At 44.6% G+C, this 18,218-nt stretch overlaps 1 protein-coding gene across 1 annotated transcript; it reads right to left on the bottom strand.

Moving 5' to 3' along the window:
* Nucleotides 1–3,935: 3,935 nt before the first annotated feature.
* Nucleotides 3,936–9,138, bottom strand: aste1a (asteroid homolog 1a). The gene is made up of 6 exons (XM_041987735.1): nt 8,997–9,138; nt 6,526–7,346; nt 6,162–6,461; nt 5,860–6,064; nt 5,242–5,374; nt 3,936–5,165 (listed from the first exon to the last, which is right to left on the bottom strand). Exons 1-6 carry the CDS (start codon nt 9,121–9,123, stop codon nt 4,757–4,759), a joined length of 1,995 nt encoding a protein of 664 aa, XP_041843669.1. The 5' UTR covers nt 9,124–9,138; the 3' UTR covers nt 3,936–4,756.
* Between the last annotated feature and the right edge of the window lie 9,080 nt (nt 9,139–18,218).

The following is an 18,218-nucleotide window of genomic DNA, read 5'->3' as shown; positions in this document are numbered from 1 at the left end:
CATCATCATTCCATCATTCCATCATCATTCTATCATTCCATCATTATTCCATCATTTCCATCATCATTCCGTCATTTCCATCATCATTCCATCATCATTCCATCATTCCATCATCATTCCATCATTTCCATCATCATTCCGTCATTTCCAGCATCATTCCATCATCATTCCATCATCATTCCGTCATTTCCATCATCATTCCATCATTCCATCATCATTCCGTCATTTCCATCATCATTCCATCATCATTCCATCATTCCATCATCATTCCATCATTTCCATCATCATTCCATCATTTCCAGCATCATTCCATCATCATTCCATCATCATTCCATCATTCCATCATCATTCCATCATTCCATCATCATTCCGTCATTTCCATCATCATTCCATCATCATTCCATCATCATTCCATCATTCCATCATCATTCCATCATTCCATCATCATTCCATCATTCCATCATCATTCCGTCATTTCCATCATCATTCCATCATTCCATCATCATTCCATCATTCCATCATCATTCCGTCATTTCCATCATCATTCCATCATCATTCCATCATTCCATCATCATTCCATCATTCCATCATCATTCCGTCATTTCCATCATCATTCCATCATCATTCCATCATTCCATCATCATTCCATCATTCCATCATCATTCCATCATTTCCATCATCATTCCATCATCATTCCATCATTCCATCATCATTCCGTCATTTCCATCATCATTCCATCATCATTCCGTCATTTCCATCATCATTCCATCATCATTCCATCATTCCATCATCATTCCATCATTCCATCATCATTCCATCATCATTCCATCATTCCATCATCATTCCATCATTCCATCATCATTCCATCATCATTCCATCATTCCATCATCATTCCGTCATTTCCATCATCATTCCATCATCATTCCATCATTCCATCATCATTCCATCATTTCCATCATCATTCCGTCATTTCCATCATCATTCCATCATCATTCCGTCATTTCCATCATCATTCCATCATCATTCCATCATTCCATCATCATTCCATCATTCCATCATCATTCCATCATCATTCCATCATCATTCCATCATTCCATCATCATTCCATCATTCCATCATCATTCCATCATTCCATCATCATTCCGTCATTTCCATCATCATTCCATCATCATTCCATCATTCCATCATCATTCCATCATTCCATCATCATTCCATCATTTCCATCATCATTCCATCATCATTCCATCATTCCATCATCATTCCATCATTCCATCATCATTCCGTCATTTCCATCATCATTCCATCATCATTCCATCATTCCATCATCATTCCGTCATTTCCATTATCATTCCATCATCATTCCATCATTCCATCATCATTCCAGCATCATTCCATCATCATTCCAGCATCATTCCATCATCATTCCATCATTTCCATCATCATTTCCATCATCATTCCATCATCATTCCGTCATTTCCATCATCATTTCCATCATCATTCCATCATCATTCCGTCATTTCCATCATCATTTCCATCATCATTCCATCATCATTCCATCATTTCCATCATCATTCCATCATCATTCCATCATTTCCATCATCATTCCATCATCATTCCGTCATTTCCATCATCATTTCCATCATCATTCCATCATCATTCCATCATTTCCATCATCATTTCCATCATCATTCCATCATCATTCCGTCATTTCCATCATCATTCCATCATTCCATCATCATTCCATCATTCCATCATTATTCCATCATTTCCATCATCATTCCGTCATTTCCATCATCATTCCATCATTTCCATCATCATTCCATCATCATTCCGTCATTTCCATCATCATTCCATCATTTCCATCATCATTCCATCATTCCATCATCATTCCATCATTCCATCATTATTCCATCATTTCCATCATCATTCCATCATCATTCCATCATTCCATCATCATTCCGTCATTTCCATCATCATTCCATCATCATTCCATCATTTCCATCATCATTCCATCATCATTCCATCATCATTCCATCATTTCCATCATCATTCCATCATCATTCCATCATCATTCCATCATTCCATCATCATTCTATCATTCCATCATTATTCCATCATTTCCATCATCATTCCATCATCATTCCATCATTCCATCATCATTCCATCATTCCATCATCATTCCGTCATTTCCATCATCATTCCATCATCATTCCATCATTCCATCATCATTCCGTCATTTCCATTATCATTCCATCATCATTCCATCATTCCATCATCATTCCGTCATTTCCATCATCATTCCATCATCATTCCATCATTCCATCATCATTCCATCATTTCCATCATCATTCCATCATCATTCCATCATTCCATCATCATTCCATCATTCCATCATCATTCCATCATTTCCATCATCATTCCATCATCATTCCATCATTTCCATCATCATTTCCATCATCATTCCATCATCATTCCGTCATTTCCATCATCATTCCATCATTCCATCATCATTCCATCATTCCATCATCATTCCATCATTCCATCATTATTCCATCATTTCCATCATCATTCCGTCATTTCCATCATCATTCCATCATTTCCATCATCATTCCATCATCATTCCGTCATTTCCATCATCATTCCATCATCATTCCGTCATTTCCATCATCATTCCATCATTTCCATCATCATTCCATCATTCCATCATCATTCCATCATTCCATCATTATTCCATCATTTCCATCATCATTCCATCATCATTCCATCATTCCATCATCATTCCGTCATTTCCATCATCATTCCATCATCATTCCATCATTTCCATCATCATTCCATCATCATTCCATCATCATTCCATCATTTCCATCATCATTCCATCATCATTCCATCATCATTCCATCATTCCATCATCATTCTATCATTCCATCATTATTCCATCATTTCCATCATCATTCCATCATCATTCCATCATTCCATCATCATTCCATCATTCCATCATCATTCCGTCATTTCCATCATCATTCCATCATCATTCCATCATTCCATCATCATTCCGTCATTTCCATCATCATTCCATCATCATTCCATCATTCCATCATCATTCCATCATTCCATCATCATTCCATCATTTCCATCATCATTCCATCATCATTCCATCATTCCATCATCATTCCATCATTCCATCATCATTCCATCATTTCCATCATCATTCCATCATCATTCCATCATTCCATCATCATTCCATCATTCCATCATCATTCCGTCATTTCCATTATCATTCAAAGACCAGTGCTTAGTTAACACAGTGAACAACCTGGGATTTAATAAACTCATCGAGACTTGTCGTCTCCATGTCAGTGGAGAGTCTCTCCTACCCTGAATGATGAGGGTGGCTACATCCAATGTTTCACCACCGCTACGGACCTGTAGTCAAGCTGCTCCATAAAGCCACATATAGATCTCACACTAAGTCTCACTGACACGGATTTCAACATGAAAACAAAATGTATCCAGACTCTTTTTTCCCATGGATGGGTGGATGGGTGGATGGATGGATGGATGGATGGATGGATGGATAAAAATTCACATTATTAAAGTGAATAATTGTGTTAAATGATTTCAATTTCAGTCTAAATATTCATGATTATCATTTTTGCCATAATCGAGCAGACCTGGACACAAGCACTTGGCTGTTGTTGAGAAGTTGCTGGAATGCAGCAGAGCACTCAGATGTCAAAGCTTTCACAGCTTTGGATGAATTTTCTGGAGATCCAAAAGCCAGAACTTTGTAAGTAAGTAAGTAAATGTTTATTTATATAGCACCTTTCAAGATAAAATCACAAAGTGCTTCACAATAAGATAAAACACTGAATAACAGTAATACAGAGATAATAAAAATAAATAAAACTAAGTAAAAAAAAAATAAAAATAAAACTAAGTAAAAGCAAGTTTAAAAAGATGTGTTTTTAGCTGCTTTTTAAAAGAGATCATGGAGTCCACAGATCTCAGGCTTAGAGGAAGGAGTTCCAGAGGACAGGGGCCACTGCTGCAAAGACTCTGTCACCCTTAGTTTTCAGCCATGTCGGTTTAACAACCAGCAGATCTTGATGACTCGATCTCAGGGACCTGCTGGGCCCGTAGAGCTGTAGGAGATCCCTGATGTATTCAGGTGCCTGGTCATGTAGGGCTTGATAGGTAAAAACCAGAATTTTAAAATGCACCCTGTAATAAATGGGCAGCCAGATTCAGAAGGTGTGTGAAGGCTTTAAATTTAGTTTTTAACATGCAGAATTGGTTTTTATGTAAAGCACTTTGTTTGCTCTGTGCATGAAAAGGGCTCTATAAATGACATTTGACTTGAAGCCAGAGAAAGACCTGACCCGGTTTATTATGGTCTCCCGTCCTGTCTGTGACCTGGTCCGGTCCTTACCTGGATGACAGAGAAGGATCTATGACATCACATAGATCAGGTTTTAAGGAATCCAGAGCTGAACTCACATCTAAATGAGGAAATACTCTGACGTCTCACATCTTCCTGAACAACGAACATTTATTACACATTTACATTGTTGCTGCACTTTTCTGGAAACTGTGTTTAACTCGATTCATTTACAAATGACGACAGAAATGACATAAAACAGAGAGAAGAGTGAAACTAAAACAGATTTAAAACCATTTAAAACGGGTTCAAACCAGAGGTCATCCCTGAGCAGAAGCCGGCTCCCCTGGCTCACCAGGTGGTTAGGTACATCCTCCATCAGAGGAGGCCCCACCCCCGACTCTCCTCCTTCCGAGCCAGTTGGGGATTCTTACATCTGTTGCTCCTCTCTTTGGTTCGGTATCGGGTTCTCAGCATCAGCTGCTCCTCCAGCTGCTGCTCCTCCTGCGCTCGGAGCGCGCTCCGGACCTCCATCTCCATCTCGTTGTCATGGTGAAGCAGGAAGAGCTGCTGCAAGTTGGCGGACAGGTCATCCGAAGGTTGGAGGGCTCTCTGCTGCTTCTCGGAGACCACCGGCGGTGCCTTGTGAGCCAAGAACTGACGGACGATGGACAGCATGGTGTTGTACTGCTTCGGGTTGGTCCTGTTGCTCTTCAGAAAGGCCTTCGGTTTTTGATCCGCCCCCATCCGGTGGACCAGCTGGTGGACCAGCGTCCCCTGATACAAACTGAAGAACCACAGGTCCTGATTGGTTCATGATATACAACCTCAGACATGTTGACAAGCAGCTCCTGACGTCTCACCGGGCGACGTCGGGCTCAGGAAGAGGGAAGCTCAGCAGCTGGTTGAGGTGGATGCTGTCACCCAGGCAGCCCTGCCATTGGTTGATCGCATGAGTCACGCCCACATCCGGCTTCTGACTGCAGGGCTGATTCTCTGCACACAGACATACGTGTTGTCGTGTTAATGAGCTCACAGGAAAAGCTGAAACATGAGATCCAGAAACCACCATGAGCTTCAGAGGTCAGAGCTGCTTCTGACGGCGTAGATGATGTAGTCCTGTCTATTACCTGGTAGTAGCATCATCCCCTCCCGTCTCCTGCTGCTGGTGCATCTTTGTTCCAGTTTTGAGCCAAACTGGAAGGATTAAATAAAGATAAACGAGTGGACACCACCTGGTAACGAGTTTGCTTTTAGAACTTTTAGTAGAGAAACGACTGCCAGTAAAAAGTTCTTGGATGAGTTCGCTGATCGGTTCTGTTTATTATCTGATCCGGTCCGGTTTCTGGTCATTACCTCCTCAGTCTCCTTCATTATAAGGTGATCCTGTCCGGTTTACCACCTGATCCTGGTTTACACCCTGATTTGATCCGGTTTATGACCGGATCCGGCCCTATATTTCACCTGGGTGCTGTGTTTACCTGTTGTGGGTCTCGGCAGGTCTCCGGTGCTCATCCCCAGCAGCAGGGCCTTCAGCAGCTTCAGGTCTGGAGGAGGCTGAGCTCTCTGCATCCAGTAGCAGGTGACGGCCACTGGGAGTTTTAGCTCAGGAGGAAGGAGGCTCAGAGAGTCCTCCTTCACCCCCAGAGCTTCCAGTAAAACCTGCAGACGCTCTGCGACCTCCACCTGGACCAGCATGCAGCCGGAGGAAACAGGTTAAATCTTTATTTACTCCACCGGGTCTACGAAGCGGATCTGTGATGGTTCAGGATGAGACCTTCACCTCATACAGCGAGCTGATTTTGAGCCTCCTGGTGAGCCTGGTGAAGGAGGGTCTGACGTGGATGAATTTCACCTGGAGACCCTCTCTGTCTCGCTCCTGCACCTGGAGCGACGTCCCCCCACCCAGCAGCAGCCCGTACATCACCTGGCGGACCGGCCGGGAGGTCAGGTTGAAGCTGAGCAGGTCTTCGTGCTCCACCGCAGTCCTGAGGTTCATCCTCTGCAGCTGCAGCACATCCAGGATGTTTCCGCTGAGACAGGCCTGGGTCAGAGGCAGCAGAGTCCAGTCCGGGACAAGACCCTGCAGGAGAAAATCACCCACTCAGAACCAGAACCAGAACAGCTTCCTGGAAAGATGTCCTCACCTCCTGGGCTGCTGGGAATGGCGGTGCCGCCCCGTGAATGAAGAACCTCTTCAGACAGCTGGGATGAAGATGATACTCTTCCTCCCCCAGTAGCAGCTTCTGCAGAATCTTCTTCTGGCTCGTCTTGCCGAGTGGACCAATCAGCTGCAGCGCCGCCTCCACCGCCTCCTCGCGCAGCTGGAACTTCTTGATCCAGCGCAGCAGCCCGTCCAGGCGGTTCGGTGCTTTGATGTCCACTGGGACAAACTGGGTCCAGCTGATCCCCCCCAGCTTCACGTAGTCGTTCCCAGCCAAGGCGGCGAAGGTGGGCAGGAGCCGCTGCTGGATCCCGAAGAAGACGCAGAAGCTGGAGGAGTAGTATCTCTTACAGGGGATGTAGCTCTGGGACCCGGCCCGGTTCACATCCCTCCACCGGAAGTGAGAGATGGGCAGGAACCCAGCCGGCAGGTCGAAGATGTAGAAGTCGCTGTCGTTGGAAAGAACGGGGCACTGCCATTCACTGGCCAGTGCGGCGATCTCCTGGTCGGCCTCCATGAAGCACTGGGCCACTGGAACCTCCAGCCGGGCCAACGTCTGTTTGAAGACCCTCCGGGCCAGCAGCGGTAAGATTCCCTCCTGACTGCCGCTCACCGCAGCTCGGTGGGCTCTCTGGATCCGATCCTGGGCCCGCTTCGTCACCGTTTCCAGTTTCTTGTCTGAGCTGTCTGAACCACCGTCCAGAACCACGTACGGAGCGATACCGCAGGTTCTGAGGGCTGTGATGAAGCTCTCCGTCAGCTCCTCAAAGGCAGCATACTCCCCGCCATGGTTCTGGTCCAGACCTGACAAACACACAGGCTGTCACGTGGACTGTAACTGGGCCGACCGGGACCAGAACTTCCTCTCTGACTTATGCGGTATTTTTAATACCCCTCTCTGTGGAAACACAGCTGACTCGACAGCACCACCTACTGTGCCGGCTCCATCACTGCACCTCATCCGTATTCATGAAAGGTGAAGTTTCTACATTCCAGCCGGGCAACATGGCCGACTTCCTGTCAGGTGTCGGCCATGGGTCCAAGAGGACAGTTTGTCCATCTGGCATGTAGAATATGTTGAACTGATTAGGTGCAGTTACAGGCCTGCTACGATAGATGGCGATGTTGAGCCAATTTCTCCCAAACATGCCTGAGCAGCTAAAAAGGCAATTTATTTAATATTATTATTATTATTATTGTTATTATTATTATTATTATTTTTGTTATTATTATTATTATTATTATTATTATTTTTTTTTTTTTTTGTTATTATTATTATTATTATTATTATTATTATTATTATTATTTTTGTTATTATTATTATTATTATTATTATTATTATTATTATTTTTGTTATTATTATTATTATTATTGTTGTTGTTGTTGTTGTTTTTAATAATTGCATTCCAGCAGTAAATAAATGCAAATAAAGTTATAAAAATACTTTTATATGGGAAGTATTTTTTAAAAATAACTAAATCACATAATATTGTATAAATAAAAATAACGACATTTGAAAATAAAAAATATTTAAAATATTTACATTAATATATAATAAAAATAATAATTAAATAAATAAGACAAAGAGAAATAAATTACTGGGGCTAAATACTGTTTATTTTTCTGCAGATATTTCAGGTTGTTCATCACGTTTTCTGAAAGGATAGAAGATGAAAACATGTGGATAATTTACTTCTTAGTACTAAAACACGATGTCTATGTTATTATGCTGTTATTCTATAGTCCAGTCCAGCTGGAGGCCAGAACCTGGACTAAGATGAGTTCCACACCCAGATGTGAGTCATAAACTGATGTTTCTGTTTATATAACCAGGTGAGTCAGCTGAGAACCTGTTCTCATTTACAATGCTGACCTGGCCAACAGGAACAGGAGAACACCAGCAAAACAAAATTACACCACAAACATCACTGGAAGAAAAATGTAGAAAATACAGCAAGAAATAATAAATGAACAAATAGAATTAAAAGTTGTGGCTGGAAACAGGCGCCATGTTTCTGTACTGGTTCCTATCAAAGGCCGAAAGAGCTTTTTTTTATTATTTTATTAAGTTGTCCTGGAGGACCCATCACAGATGTCCCATGTTTAGACCTGATCAGACGCTCGTGACGTTCAGGTTTATCAAACAGCTGTTTCACTTCCAGAAACGCAGCCAAGCAACTTTATTTATTAAGAACCGATTAAAATGCTGATAAAGACAAACAGAAGAATTTCCCTTCTCATATTATTTAAACGTGATTTTCATCTTCTCTTCAGTTCAGCTTTATTTACAGAAACTTATCAGTAAACTTTATAAACAGTCCAGTTCAATCGAACTGATTAAAGTCTGGTTCTAATCCACTTAAAACTTGATGAATCTGTGATGAACCTGCAGCCTGAGTGAGGAGTTATTGATGATCAATAACCGGGAGCAGAGCTGCAGGTGTGACGACTCACCTGAGCTGAAGTACAGCTGGTGGACCAGGTTGGACCCATCAATCACCAGCCGGCTCTTCCGGAACTGGACGTCCAGGTAAATCCTCCCGTGGGTCTCCATGAAGGAAGCGAGCCCTTGAACTCCCATCTTCGCTCTGGTGTCACGCGCATCTCGCGGCTCCTTCGGCTGCTCCGTTTCTGTTTCCTTAAGTTTCACTTTCCTGACGTCACGTGACGTCACCGAGCCAGACGCTGATGGTTCTGATGGGTTGTTGCAAGGCCTTCCCTGAAAGAGACGTTGTCTGGATGGGAGCAGATGTTGCTCTAAAACCTCCATGTACTTTTCAGCATTGATGGAGCTTCACAGATGTGGAAGCTGCCCACGCCATAGGCACTAATGCAGCCCCATCCCATCAGAGATGCAGCTTTTCACCTGTCCACTGATAACAAGCTGGATGCTCCCTGTCCTCTTTAGTCTGCGGGACACGCCGTCCATGCTTTCCACAAACTAGTTCACATCTTCATCCTGGTTTCCACTTTGTCTCAGACCATTTTAAATGAGCTTTGGTCCAGAGAAGACGGAAGAAGCTGGTTCTGGATCCTGTTCACATCTGGCTTCTTCTCTGCATGACGGAGCTTTAACCTGCATGTGTGGATTTCAGGGTGAACTGTGTTCACAGACAGTGGTTTCTGGAAGTCTTCCTGAGTCCATGCAGTGGTTTCCAGTAGAGAATCATGTCTGCTTTTAATGCAGAAGATCACCAGCATCCAGCCTTGTCCCAAGCACACAGAGATTCCTCCTGATTCTCTGAATCTTCTGATATTCTACACTGTAGATGGAGGATCTTTAAAGTCTGAGGAACATTTTTCTGAATTTGTTCCACAGTTTTAGATCCAGTTTGTCTCAGATTGGTGAAGCTCTGTCCATTTTCCATCTGACAGACTTTTACAATGAGACAAATATTAACACCTTCCAGTTGAGTCCATAGACAAGGTCCTTAACGCTGCTGCCTTCCTGCACTCATGAAGTGGTGGATATGAACAAGTTCTACCGATGCTAGAGAGGGCTGGACTGAAGGACCACACCAGACAGGACTCCAGGTCTACCACACCAGACAGGACTCCAGGTCTACCACACCAGGCAAGAATCCAGGTCTACCACACCAGACAGGACTCCAGGTCTACCACACCAGACAGGACTCCAGGTCTACCACACCAGCCAGGACTCCGGGTCTACCACATCAGCCAGGACTCCAGGTCTACCACACCAGCCAGGACTCCTGGTCTACCACATCAGCCAGGACTCCAGGTCTACCACAACAGACAGGACTCCAGACAGGACTCCAGGTCTACCACATCAGCCAGGACTCCAGGTCTACCACATCAGACAGGACTCCAGGTCTACCACACCAGCCAGGACTCCAGACAGGACTCCAGGTCTACCACATCAGCCAGGACTCCAGGTCTACCACACCAGCCAGGACTCCAGACAGGACTCCAGGTCTACCACATCAGCCATGACTCCAGGTCTACCACATCAGACAGGACTCCAGGTCTACAACACCAGCCAGGACTCCAGACAGGACTCCAGGTCTACCACATCAGCCAGGACTCCAGGTCTACCACACCAGCCAGGACTCCAGACAGGACTCCAGGTCTACCACACCAGACAGGACTCCAGGTCTACCACATCAGACAGGACTCCAGGTCTACCACACCAGCCAGGACTCCAGGTCTACCACATCAGCCAGGACTCCAGGTCTACCACACCAGCCAGGACTCCAGGTCTACCACACCAGACAGGACCCCAGGTCTACCACACCAGCCAGGACTCCAGACAGGACTCCAGGTCTACCACATCAGCCAGGACTCCAGGTCTACCATACCAGCCAGGACTCCAGACAGGACTCCAGGTCTACCACACCAGACAGGACTCCAGGTCTACCACATCAGACAGGACTCCAGGTCTACCACACCAGCCAGGACTCCAGGTCTACCACATCAGCCAGGACTCCAGGTCTACCACACCAGCCAGGACTCCAGACAGGACTCCAGGTCTACCACATCAGCCAGGACTCCAGGTCTACCACACCAGACAGGACCCCAGGTCTACCACACCAGCCAGGACTCCAGGTCTACCACACCAGACAGGACCCCAGGTCTACCACACCAGACAGGACCCCAGGTCTACCACACCAGGCAAGAATCCAGGTCTACCACACCAGACAGGACTCCAGGTCTACCACACCAGACAGGACTCCAGGTCTACTACACCAGCCAGGACTCCGGGTCTACCACATCAGCCAGGACTCCAGGTCTACCACACCAGCCAGGACTCCTGGTCTACCACATCAGCCAGGACTCCAGGTCTACCACAACAGACAGGACTCCAGACAGGACTCCAGGTCTACCACACCAGACAGGACTCCAGGTCTACCACACCAGGCAAGAATCCAGGTCTACCACACCAGGCAAGAATCCAGGTCTACCACACCAGACAGGACTCCAGGTCTACCACACCAGACAGGACTCCAGGTCTACCACACCAGGCAAGAATCCAGGTCTACCACACCAGACAGGACTCCAGGTCTACCACACCAGACAGGACTCCAGGTCTACTACACCAGCCAGGACTCCGGGTCTACCACATCAGCCAGGACTCCAGGTCTACCACACCAGCCAGGACTCCTGGTCTACCACATCAGCCAGGACTCCAGGTCTACCACAACAGACAGGACTCCAGACAGGACTCCAGGTCTACCACATCAGCCAGGACTCCAGGTCTACCACATCAGACAGGACTCCAGGTCTACCACACCAGCCAGGACTCCAGACAGGACTCCAGGTCTACCACATCAGCCAGGACTCCAGGTCTACCACACCAGCCAGGACTCCAGACAGGACTCCAGGTCTACCACATCAGCCATGACTCCAGGTCTACCACATCAGACAGGACTCCAGGTCTACAACACCAGCCAGGACTCCAGACAGGACTCCAGGTCTACCACATCAGCCAGGACTCCAGGTCTACCACACCAGCCAGGACTCCAGACAGGACTCCAGGTCTACCACACCAGACAGGACTCCAGGTCTACCACATCAGACAGGACTCCAGGTCTACCACACCAGCCAGGACTCCAGGTCTACCACATCAGCCAGGACTCCAGGTCTACCACACCAGCCAGGACTCCAGGTCTACCACACCAGACAGGACCCCAGGTCTACCACACCAGCCAGGACTCCAGACAGGACTCCAGGTCTACCACATCAGCCAGGACTCCAGGTCTACCATACCAGCCAGGACTCCAGACAGGACTCCAGGTCTACCACACCAGACAGGACTCCAGGTCTACCACATCAGACAGGACTCCAGGTCTACCACACCAGCCAGGACTCCAGGTCTACCACATCAGCCAGGACTCCAGGTCTACCACACCAGCCAGGACTCCAGACAGGACTCCAGGTCTACCACATCAGCCAGGACTCCAGGTCTACCACACCAGACAGGACCCCAGGTCTACCACACCAGCCAGGACTCCAGGTCTACCACACCAGACAGGACCCCAGGTCTACCACACCAGACAGGACCCCAGGTCTACCACACCAGACAGGACTCCAGGTCTACCACACCAGCCAGGACCCCAGGTCTACCACACCAGCCAGGACTCCAGGTGCAGGCTGTGCAAAGAGGCCCCTGAAACAATCCAGCACCTCACAGCAGGGGACCAGATACTGGCAGGCAAAGAATACATGGAACGCCATAACCAGGTAGCCGTATAGTGTCCAGAAACATCTGACAGAATATGGACTGGAGACCCCTCGGTCACAATGGGAAACACCTCCCAAGATGGTGGAGAATGAGAGGATGAAGATCCTGTGGGACTTCCAGACGCAGACCGACTACATGGTGGTGGCCAACCAAGCGGACATTGTGATGATGGATAAGCAGCAAAGGAAAGCCGTAGTGATGGATGTAGCATCCCCAACCATGGAAATATCAGGAAGAAGGAACACGAGATCCTGGAGAACATGTATATATAGAGAGAGAGATATATATATACTAAATTCATACAAATGCTGTAAAATAAATGATGTAAATGAAGCAAAATAGCCATAAAAACATGATTTTCTCCAGAAATTTCAGGTTAATCATGTTTTCTGAAAGTATAATTAATAGAAACATCTGGATGATGCACATTTGTGGTGAAACATTATTTGTAGGTTATCATGTTGTTATTGTACTGGAGACCAGACTTTATTAAAATGAGTTTGACCCTCCTGGTTTACAACTTTAAGTTGTGTAAATGTCCTGTATGTGGGACCCCACAGGGACGGTTTTTGCTATGGGCAAGGTGGGCGACCGCCCAGGGCGCAGTCTGTTTGGGGCGCACGGGCGCCCTAAAAAAAACAAAAATAATAATAATAATAATTTTAAAAAAAAATGTATACACTTACACAGGTTGTGTGTGTGTGTCATGTATACAGGTTGTGTGTGTGTCATGTATAGAGGTTGTGTGTGTGTGTCATGTATACAGGTTGTGTGTGTATCATGTATACAGGTTGTGTGTGTGTATCATGTATACAGGTTGTGTGTGTGTGTCATGTATACAGGTTGTGTGTGTCATGTATACAGGTTGTGTGTGTGTATCATGTATACAGGTTGTGTGTGTGTCATGTATAGAGGTTGTGTGTGTGTGTCATGTATACAGGTTGTGTGTGTATCATGTATACAGGTTGTGTGTATCATGTATACAGGTTGTGTGTGTGTGTCATGTATACAGGTTGTGTGTGTATCATGTATACAGGTTGTGTGTGTGTGTGTCATGTATACAGGTTGTGTGTGTGTGTGTCATGTATACAGGTTGTGTGTGTGTATCATGTATACAGGTTGTGTGTGTGTGTCATGTATACAGGTTGTGTGTGTGTGTCATGTATACAGGTTGTGTGTGTGTATCATGTATACAGGTTGTGTGTGTGTGTGTCATGTATACAGGTTGTGTGTGTGTATCATGTATACAGGTTGTGTGTGTGTGTGTCATGTATACAGGTTGTGTGTGTGTATCATGTATACAGGTTGTGTGTGTGTCATGTATACAGGTTGTGTGTGTGTGTCATGTATACAGGTTGTGTGTGTGTATCATGTATACAGGTTGTGTGTGTGTATCATGTATACAGGTTGTGTGTGTGTATCATGTATACAGGTTGTGTGTGTATCATGTATACAGGTTGTGTGTGTGTGTGTCATGTATACAGGTTGTGTGTGTGTATCATGTATACAGGTTGTGTGTGTGTCATGTATACAGGTTGTGTGTGTGTGTCATGTATACAGGTTGTGTGTGTGTCATGTATAGAGGTTGTGTGTGTGTGTCATGTATACAGGTTGTGTGTGTATCATGTATACAGGTTGTGTGTGTGTGTCATGTATAGAGGTTGTGTGTGTGTGTCATGTATACAGTTTGTGTGTGTGTATCATGTATACAGGTTGTGTGTGTGTCATGTATACAGGTTGTGTGTGTGTATCATGTATACAGGTTGTGTGTGTGTGTGTCATGTATACAGGTTGTGTGTGTGTATCATGTATACAGGTTGTGTGTGTCATGTATACAGGTTGTGTGTATCATGTATACAGGTTGTGTGTGTCTCATGTATACAGGTTGTGTGTGTGTGTCATGTATACAGGTTGTGTGTGTGTCATGTATACAGGTTGTGTGTGTATCATGTATAGAGGTTGTGTGTGTGTGTCATGTATACAGGTTGTGTGTGTGTATCATGTATACAGGTTGTGTGTGTGTGTCATGTATACAGGTTGTGTGTGTGTCATGTATAGAGGTTGTGTGTGTGTGTCATGTATACAGGTTGTGTGTGTATCATGTATACAGGTTGTGTGTGTGTGTCATGTATACAGGTTGTGTGTGTGTGTCATGTATACAGGTTGTGTGTGTGTATCATGTATAGAGGTTGTGTGTGTGTGTCATGTATACAGGTTGTGTGTGTGTATCATGTATACAGGTTGTGTGTGTGTCATGTATACAGGTTGTGTGTGTGTATCATGTATACAGGTTGTGTGTGTGTGTATCATGTATACAGGTTGTGTGTGTGTCATGTATACAGGTTGTGTGTGTGTATCATGTATACAGGTTGTGTGTGTGTGTGTCATGTATACAGGTTGTGTGTGTGTGTGTCATGTATACAGGTTGTGTGTGTGTATCATGTATACAGGTTGTGTGTGTGTATCATGTATACAGGTTGTGTGTGTGTGTGTCATGTATACAGGTTGTGTGTGTCATGTATACAGGTTGTGTGTATCATGTATACAGGTTGTGTGTGTGTGTCATGTATACAGGTTGTGTGTGTGTGTCATGTATAGAGGTTGTGTGTGTGTATCATGTATACAGGTTGTGTGTGTGTGTCATGTATACAGGTTGTGTGTGTGTATCATGTATACAGGTTGTGTGTGTGTGTGTCATGTATACAGGTTGTGTGTGTGTATCATGTATACAGGTTGTGTGTGTGTGTCATGTATACAGGTTGTGTGTGTGTCATGTATACAGGTTGTGTGTGTCATGTATACAGGTTGTGTGTGTCATGTATACAGGTTGTGTGTGTGTATCATGTATAGAGGTTGTGTGTGTGTGTCATGTATACAGGTTGTGTGTGTGTATCATGTATACAGGTTGTGTGTGTCATGTATACAGGTTGTGTGTGTGTGTCATGTATACAGGTTGTGTGTGTGTCATGTATACAGGTTGTGTGTGTCATGTATACAGGTTGTGTGTGTCATGTATACAGGTTGTGTGTGTGTATCATGTATAGAGGTTGTGTGTGTGTGTCATGTATACAGGTTGTGTGTGTGTCATGTATACAGGTTGTGTGTGTGTGTCATGTATACAGGTTGTGTGTGTATCATGTATACAGGTTGTGTGTGTGTATCATGTATACAGGTTGTGTGTGTGTGTCATGTATACAGGTTGTGTGTGTCATGTATACAGGTTGTGTGTGTGTATCATGTATACAGGTTGTGTGTGTGTCATGTATAGAGGTTGTGTGTGTGTGTCATGTATACAGGTTGTGTGTGTATCATGTATACAGGTTGTGTGTATCATGTATACAGGTTGTGTGTGTGTGTCATGTATACAGGTTGTGTGTGTATCATGTATACAGGTTGTGTGTGTGTGTGTCATGTATACAGGTTGTGTGTGTGTCATGTATAGAGGTTGTGTGTGTGTGTCATGTATACAGGTTGTGTGTGTATCATGTATACAGGTTGTGTGTGTGTGTGTCATGTATACAGGTTGTGTGTGTGTGTCATGTATACAGGTTGTGTGTGTGTGTCATGTATACAGGTTGTGTGTGTGTATCATGTATACAGGTTGTGTGTGTGTGTCATGTATACAGGTTGTGTGTGTGTGTCATGTATACAGGTTGTGTGTGTGTATCATGTATACAGGTTGTGTGTGTGTGTGTCATGTATACAGGTTGTGTGTGTGTATCATGTATACAGGTTGTGTGTGTGTGTGTCATGTATACAGGTTGTGTGTGTGTATCATGTATACAGGTTGTGTGTGTGTCATGTATACAGGTTGTGTGTGTGTGTCATGTATACAGGTTGTGTGTGTGTATCATGTATACAGGTTGTGTGTGTGTATCATGTATACAGGTTGTGTGTGTATCATGTATACAGGTTGTGTGTGTGTGTGTCATGTATACAGGTTGTGTGTGTGTATCATGTATACAGGTTGTGTGTGTGTCATGTATACAGGTTGTGTGTGTGTGTCATGTATACAGGTTGTGTGTGTGTCATGTATAGAGGTTGTGTGTGTGTGTCATGTATACAGGTTGTGTGTGTATCATGTATACAGGTTGTGTGTGTGTGTCATGTATAGAGGTTGTGTGTGTGTGTCATGTATACAGTTTGTGTGTGTGTATCATGTATACAGGTTGTGTGTGTGTGTGTCATGTATACAGGTTGTGTGTGTGTATCATGTATACAGGTTGTGTGTGTCATGTATACAGGTTGTGTGTATCATGTATACAGGTTGTGTGTGTGTCATGTATACAGGTTGTGTGTGTGTCATGTATACAGGTTGTGTGTGTGTATCATGTATACAGGTTGTGTGTGTCATGTATACAGGTTGTGTGTGTATCATGTATACAGGTTGTGTGTGTGTCATGTATACAGGTTGTGTGTGTGTGTCATGTATACAGGTTGTGTGTGTGTCATGTATACAGGTTGTGTGTGTATCATGTATAGAGGTTGTGTGTGTGTGTCATGTATACAGGTTGTGTGTGTGTATCATGTATACAGGTTGTGTGTGTGTGTCATGTATACAGGTTGTGTGTGTGTCATGTATAGAGGTTGTGTGTGTGTGTCATGTATACAGGTTGTGTGTGTATCATGTATACAGGTTGTGTGTGTGTGTCATGTATACAGGTTGTGTGTGTGTGTCATGTATACAGGTTGTGTGTGTATCATGTATAGAGGTTGTGTGTGTGTGTCATGTATACAGGTTGTGTGTGTGTATCATGTATACAGGTTGTGTGTGTGTCATGTATACAGGTTGTGTGTGTGTATCATGTATACAGGTTGTGTGTGTGTCATGTATACAGGTTGTGTGTGTGTATCATGTATACAGGTTGTGTGTGTGTGTGTCATGTATACAGGTTGTGTGTGTGTGTGTCATGTATACAGGTTGTGTGTGTGTATCATGTATACAGGTTGTGTGTGTCATGTATACAGGTTGTGTGTATCATGTATACAGGTTGTGTGTGTGTGTCATGTATAGAGGTTGTGTGTGTGTATCATGTATACAGGTTGTGTGTGTGTGTCATGTATACAGGTTGTGTGTGTGTATCATGTATACAGGTTGTGTGTGTGTGTGTCATGTATACAGGTTGTGTGTGTGTGTGTCATGTATACAGGTTGTGTGTGTGTATCATGTATACAGGTTGTGTGTGTGTGTCATGTATACAGGTTGTGTGTGTGTCATGTATACAGGTTGTGTGTGTCATGTATACAGGTTGTGTGTGTCATGTATACAGGTTGTGTGTGTGTATCATGTATAGAGGTTGTGTGTGTGTGTCATGTATACAGGTTGTGTGTGTGTATCATGTATACAGGTTGTGTGTGTCATGTATACAGGTTGTGTGTGTGTGTCATGTATACAGGTTGTGTGTGTGTCATGTATACAGGTTGTGTGTGTCATGTATACAGGTTGTGTGTGTCATGTATACAGGTTGTGTGTG

The sequence above is a fragment of the Melanotaenia boesemani genome, chromosome 6 (genome assembly GCF_017639745.1).
Source record: "Melanotaenia boesemani isolate fMelBoe1 chromosome 6, fMelBoe1.pri, whole genome shotgun sequence".
Lineage (NCBI taxonomy): Eukaryota > Metazoa > Chordata > Actinopteri > Atheriniformes > Melanotaeniidae > Melanotaenia > Melanotaenia boesemani.
The sequence above is the reverse complement of the archived record's forward strand: the minus strand, read 5'-3'. Positions and strand labels throughout refer to the sequence as shown.

Excerpts from the sequence above, each read along its gene's own strand:
- aste1a (XM_041987735.1), bottom strand. The coding sequence starts at position 9,123 with ATGGGAGTTCAAGGGCTCGCTTCCTTCATGGAGACCCACGGGAGGATT. Across the intron at positions 6,065-6,161 it reads AAATCAGCTCGCTGTATGAG|GTGGAGGTCGCAGAGCGTCT; the intron begins GTGAAGGTCTCA and ends ATGCTGGTCCAG. Across the intron at positions 5,166-5,241 it reads CCTGAGCCCGACGTCGCCCG|TTTGTATCAGGGGACGCTGG; the intron begins GTGAGACGTCAG and ends GTGGTTCTTCAG.